The following is a 6,820-nucleotide window of genomic DNA, read 5'->3' on the forward strand; positions in this document are numbered from 1 at the left end:
CGCTGTACTCCGTACTCATACCGCAACTTGGAAGATGCTGTACAGAATCATGGAATTCACCTGAGCAGCATCATACGTTGGAGTTTTTCCCCATCACCAAGCAAGCGCCATGACGTCTTTTCTTCCTTTGTTTCCTCTTGTGGCTATAGCGGTTTATGTTTATGCCGCAGGTGGATTTTTGGATCGTTTGCTGACTCCATTCGTCGTCTAAGCTCAGCAGTGCGATTCGTGCCGTGATTCGCCATGGCCTCTCATCAATCAGCTGAGAACAGAGGTCATGATGCCTCGTTTCTCGTCAGAGAGGGATGATGTCAACCGGGCCATGCCATCCACTTGCAACCAGGAGCCGTCATTCATGCAGCCATTTACCGCTTTGGCCATCATCAACATCCCACAAGGCTAACACGATGGCATGATGATCCGAGATCCAGAGAGTAAGCACGTACGAGTACCGACGTCGCTGCGGAGTCGCTCCAAGGCATGATTAACATCAAGATGGAAAGGTGAAAGAGACGGCGCGTCAACCACTGTAACTGCCACTAATAACAGCCCCCAAAGCGGGAGAAACAGATCCATCCATTGCTAATTACAGTACAGTAGAGCGAGCAGTACTACGTACGAGTACTGCTACCTGTACTTGGAATTTTCGGAATCTGCTTGGACGGAGCTCTAAATTGTTTAGAATCATGCAAGTATGAACCCTGTCATCGGGGGGTCACGCCATGACGGATGCTACCTAGTCCTCCGTACGGGGTACAACATCACCGTTGGCTCCAGCTGAGGTGTCGCCGTGGTAACTTGGCATCAAAAATCATTTCTGGCAGACAATGCTCTCCAACCCAGGCACAGGTTCCGCACATTGTGCGAGTAGCGTCCCCGGCTGCGGGCGAGGCCACCCAAAAATCGATTCATGATATGGCTGACAGGGGATGGCCGATTGGAGCCTTTTCGGCGAGCGCATTCCGAGCAGTGCCAGTCGCATCTCGGATTGGTGGCTGCATCCAAGTCCAGCCACGCACGCGCTCCTCCTTTTGGCCCTCAGCTGCGAAATTACATGTGGTGTTGACCGGGCAGCCAGTCAACGGCGGCGCTGTCTGAGACCAGCTGGGCAATGTCTCGCAGCCACCAGTCCCATGACAGGACGGCACATGTATCTGGAACCTCGTCCAAGACACCCAAGACACCCATCGGCGCCTGTGAGTAAGGAGTGGCTCTCAGCGATCTCGAGCCTAAAATGGCCGTGGAAGGGCGCCGTCCAATCAGCACCAGCGCCGGCCGGATCTGGATTGCTGGTGGTGCGTGAGAGAGCAAGGAGCAGCAAATATTAGGCTGGGCTGGGCTTCAAATGAGACCGCTGCGGGCTGGGGTTGCTTGTTGCTGTCAGCCGCAGACGGGTCGTGTGCCTCTCTTTCTGTCGCCTTCAACTCCCTGCTCAGTTGGGCCGGACTATGATACATCCATCTGGCAATTCAACGCCATAAGAAGAAGAAGAAAAAGAAGAAAAATCGAGCTCGCCGCCCGCCGCATCAACAGCACCAGCAAACGCTTGGCGATGGACAGACGGCCTCGCCTCTCTCAATTGGCGTGCGGACTTTGAAACGAGCCCATCACTTCGTCACTCCGCCGTGTTTTACGTAGCCAAACTCGTCATTTACGGGTTGCGCCTTGCTGCAGCTTCCAGGGATCCATCCCTGCTCGCGCCAAAAAAGAAAAAAAGAACCCCCACATGATGATGGATGGACCCTCCTCCAAGTCAACATCACCAATCTGAGCAGTGATTGGACCCCGAACATGATGTTCCCTTTGCGCGCTGCGTTGGCTGCATGCCGGCTTGTTCTACATTCTACGTACGAGTACAGCGAAGACTGGACGCTGCTTCTCAACCCCGTGTCTTGGAGTCGTCGATAATGTCTTGAGCCGGACTCATTTTAGCTTATCGCTCACTCTCGCTATTTTTGCCAGTTTCCCCTCTTTCTCTCTTCCCTTTGGCTTCTGATTTTTTTTCCCCTTCTCCCTCTCTAGCGTGCAACTATTTTTCTTTATCAGGCTGAGCGCGAGAGAGGCAGAGCGAAAGAAGAGACTCTCTCCGCAGGACCCTGTCATTGGGCTCCATAGATTAGCGCCACAGCCGGGATAGTAGCGAGTACATACGAGCGCCAGAGCTCCATAGCCCGGCCGTGGGCAGACGGCGAAAAGATAAGGCATTTTATTTTCTCTTGGCCTCGGAGGCGAAAAGACGAAAAGACGAAAAGACGTGAGAGACACAACCACGATGCCGTGCAGACGGAGAGAGTCAAGTCAACGCCAGACTCTCCCTTGACTCGGCGCCGTTACTGCGTTAGTGTGCTCTCGTACCTGTACATGTAGTGTTTAGGGGCTCCAAGCAGGGAGAACGGCGATGGATTGGACGTGCTGCCGCAAACCACTCAACGGGCCTGCGAGTGCTGGAGGGGCCGCCACTGATTGGCTCCAGGCCTGGGGTGCACGCACTCGCCTGTGAGCGCGGCAAGAGGCGATGAAGTACCGGGTACATTGTGCTTTGACGGCCCACCCCCCCAGCCCAGCGAGATGACCTGTGACCCTCCCCAATCAGCAGGCATCAGAAGGCCCTGTCGCTAGGCCCACCGCTGGCAGGCGCTTTGTTATTAGAGACCTCGATCCCAAGACCCCTCCATTCCTGCCTCTGGACCCTTTCCCTCGTCTGCTCAACGCCGAACCTGCGCGACTACAGACGGGCTGCAAGGCTTTGCAAGAGGCAAACGCTCTCTGAGAAGTCAGAAGCCTCGCCATCATCAAGCCTGGAGTATCTGCCGGCAGATTTCGGCTTACGACTTTGTCCTTTGCTTCCTTCGTTGTCGGACCTGGTCGCCTGGTGGTCTTGTTTTGCATTATTTTATTCTATTTGATTCTTTTTATATTCTTTTTCTGCGCATGACGAGGTGAGTCACGGCGTGCTGCTTTTGCTTTTGCTTTTCTGCTTCGTTGCCATCAGCTACCACTCCTCTCCTTGCTTGCTCGCTTGCCTTGCCTTGCTTGCCTCGCCTGCCTGCTCTTTGACCATGTTTCGCTCGGCCTATCTGTCTGCCTGCTGCGGCGAACGAGAACAAGAACAAGAACAAGAAACGAGAAAGAAAATACCTTCGTCGCGGCCATCCTCTCCCTCAGACAACTCCCCAACCCAACGCTGCCTCCTCTGCTACTACTGTCCAACCACCACCACCTGCCTCGTACAAGCCCTCACATCTTTTGCCCTTCGCGTACGACTGCCCCCTTGGCACCTCTTGGCTGCCATCCTCCTGTGCTTCGTTGCAGCCAGTTAGCAGTAACCGTGGCGATACTACTTTGATGTCCTGGTGTCTTCTTTCGGGTGCTTCGTTCCTCTCCTGTCCTCCGTGGCCGCTGGAAGCTTAGTGAGGCCTCTCTGCGTTCGAGGGCTTGGTCAAGGGAACGGGCGTGATATTAAGTTGATCGCCTCATCCGCTAACCTGCCTGATTACCAATTGCCAGTTTGTTCATGTTTCTGTGAAATGGTTCAACTTGGCATCCGTTCAGTCCCCCCCCTCTCCCCCCTCAGCAGTGCTACATCCCAGACGTACGCACGTTTCCTTTCCTCCATCCATTTAAACCCCTACTCTCACTTTTTTTCTTCTTCCAAACTCGCATTGTACTAGCTGATGGCAACCGTTTTCGCTTCTCTGTCGCTAACCAATGGATACAGAGTGTGGCGTAAAGTTGCACCACTAGAGCATTAGGTTTTCCGAGTCGAACGTTGGAGATTCAATAGAGTTGCTTTCCTCCAACTCGACGGTTGACGACGCTCTTCTGCCGCTCCTTTCACTTCTACCCCGAAATATATAATACGATACTCTCTTCTTACCCCCGATGTTCATATGACCCTGAATACCACAGCAATGGATTCAGAAGACGGAAGCTTATTTATTAAGGTATATACGCTTCCGCTACAATTTGCACTGCTGCCGGGATATGGGCGTGCTAACTTCCAACAGCAACTTGCTGCCTTTGTGCGCACTCACGAAAAGGCTCTTGCCAACGCCTTGCAGCTTCAGCGCCGCGATGTGCGTCACCGAGCCACGCAGAGCACGAGCTCTGCCACGATTCCGCAGACTCCGACCTTTCCTGAGCGTCCCTCAACCGCAATCTCCAACACCAGCTCCTTCGCCAACGCTCTATCTCTCGGGCCGCTCAACTTTGCCTCTCACAGCGTAAAGTCGGCAAAGCTCGCTCTCACTCCCCACCACCTGTTCTATCTCCTCTCTCGCTTCGAAGAATTGGGTATCAATGTGGGGCCCATGAAGGTTCGCTTGGAGGATCTCCACGACAGCTCATCGTCTGCAAATTACGTGTCATTTCTGAGCAACACCCAGCGGTCTAGAAGCCACAGCTCAGATGTTGGCTCCATACACTCCGTCTCCAGCATCCGGAGCGTCATGTCTGGCATGTCTGCATTGTGGGCCAGCTTCGGCATCGGCGCCAGCATTTCTGCTGCCCGGACGGAGCGTCAAAAGGCCGCTCTCGAAGCGGACATGAAGTACCTGTATTCTGCCTTCACCAAGATCCCCTGTCTTCGCTTAGCCCCCGATTGGCGAGCTCGACTCATCAAGGGATACGAAGAGTTCCCCTTTGACTCTGCGGTTCCCCTCTACGTTTTCAAGAATGTCCAGGCATTGGAAGTGAGCAACATTGACTTTCGTCAATTTTTTGGCTGGGATCGCATGGCCGACCAGCTCCGCTCGCTTACCCTCAAGCATGCTGGCATCGAGGACCCCGCTGATATTTTGATTGACATTGTCCTGGACGACATGGACAAGAGGCGCCGCAGAACGTCCAAGTCACAGTCTTCGCCCTCAATACCTTGGAGCGGGAGCCACAGCCCCCGCAAGAGCCCAACCATGTCGGGTCGTGAATTTTCCCGATCAGTATCGATCCCTGGCTCTCCCGATCCACGGGGCTCTCTGGGCGAACTTCGCGTCGGCTCGATGGCTCCCAGCGAGGGTGCCGTCGAGGACGGTAACACGTCCGATGGCTCGGCCCGTACTCTGCGAAGGCAATCCACGGACGACCTGTCGCGCTCTGTAAACAAGGACTCCCGACCGAGGAGCAATTCTCCGTCACGCCCATCAAGCTCTCGTAATCACACCAACCACGCCCGATCTCACCAGCAGAGGATGCGGCGTTCTGGATCTGGGAGCTCCAACTCTAGCCTGTCCGACTCTTGGTACCATCACCACTCCAGAGGTAGCTCTGCGAACCTCTTGGGAAACACCGTCCTACCTTCGTCCAAGTGGCGCTTCCTGAGGCATCTCAGTCTAGCAGATAACCCCATGACGTCGATTCCCGCATCAAGCTTGGCTCCTCTCTCCAATACCCTTTTCTCCCTCGACCTATCGTCCAATCTCTTCAGCCAAATCCCGGACAGCCTTTCCACCCTTACCGCTCTCCGCGCCCTGAACCTGTCGCACTGCATGATTGACTCTCTGCACTCCCTGACCCGAAACCCCCTCCCAGCCATTACTGCTCTCAATCTGCGAGCCAATAGACTGCAATCTCTCGCCGGAATCGAGAAGCTGTATCCCTTGGAAAGGCTGGACCTTAGAGACAACCGCCTTACAGACCCCAAGGAACTTGCACGCTTGACTGGAATTCCCGAGATTCGTGAAATCTGGGTCGAGGGCAACCCCTTTACCCGCACTCACAAGGATTACCGTGTGGCCATATTCAACCTGTTTCGCATGACGCCAGGGTACACCGAGGACGTTGTCATCGATGGCTCAGGCCCCAGCTCCTCTGAAAAGCGTATCCTGGTCGACAGAGTCCCGATTCCCGAGTCTGTCCCAGTGGTGAAGCCGATCGTGACCGAGATGCGAGGCGTCGACGTAAGCAAGCCCACCGTCGTCTATAGTGCTGTCAAGGAGGCGGCCGTCCTGCGCAAGGAGAGGCCAGTGCCAAAGGCCGTCGCCAGCGAAACCAACACGAGTTCGACACGGCGCCGGAGGAACCCCAAACGACGCATCGTCGACCTTTCGACCAGTGACAAAAACCCAATGCCCTCACCAGTTGATGTGCATAGCCCAAGGTTCCCCGTCAATTCCCCAATGGTTGCCGGCTCAGCGGATGGGAACTATAGAATCTCCCATGTATCCAACAGTCAGCCGTCGACCCCCATCACATATCCAAAAGCCCACGAATTTGGAAGCGGCACCTTTTCTTTAGAGAACGCACATGCCAACGGTCCCTCATATGCCGACAATGTTTTTCACACGAGCGATATCCAGCATCAGGATTGGGACGCCAGCGGCGAGCTCTATCGTCGCAAAATAGAGGCCCTGCGTGATAAGGTCGGCGAAGGCTATCTGAGCGTGCTGAGCGAGGAGAGCTGGGATGCCAACAATGTCTATGGCTCACCAAACATCCCTACCACCACCGCTGCGCTGCTGGCGGCCCATCCCGCCCATCACGCTCCTCCCATGCAAGCCGTCCATGGAGGCCACTCATAATACCCGCGTGCGTGTTCCGAGTTCAAGTCTAGCGCCCTTGACTATATACACATTTCACTCAATGATACCCCCCCGATACCCTTTCTACGTCTTTATACAAACTTGCCCACTCAACCCACTGGTGCAGCCCTACATCCTTTGCTTCTCTCACAGCTAGTTTACAAGAGCTAAGCTACCTTTCTGCTTCATCTTGTCTATTTATCTATTTATTTTACCCTGTTCTTTCCCACACCACAGGGCTTGGTTGGTACCGTGTTTTGTCTTTTCTTTACGGAGCATAGCGGATGTGGCGTCACGGCTAGGAA

The 6,820-nt window shown here is 54.5% G+C and overlaps 1 protein-coding gene across 1 annotated transcript; it reads left to right on the forward strand.

The window, feature by feature from the left end:
• Positions 1–3,911: 3,911 nt before the first annotated feature.
• TRIVIDRAFT_132856 (uncharacterized protein) lies at positions 3,912–6,392 on the forward strand (the record flags this gene model as incomplete). The annotated part of the gene is made up of 1 exon (XM_014095379.1): positions 3,912–6,392. A coding segment is annotated over one exon (2,481 nt), but the record flags the coding sequence as incomplete, so codon positions are not given.
• Between the last annotated feature and the right edge of the window lie 428 nt (positions 6,393–6,820).

Source organism: Trichoderma virens (assembly GCF_000170995.1).
Source record: "Trichoderma virens Gv29-8 chromosome Unknown TRIVIscaffold_90, whole genome shotgun sequence".
Taxonomy (NCBI): domain Eukaryota; kingdom Fungi; phylum Ascomycota; class Sordariomycetes; order Hypocreales; family Hypocreaceae; genus Trichoderma; species Trichoderma virens.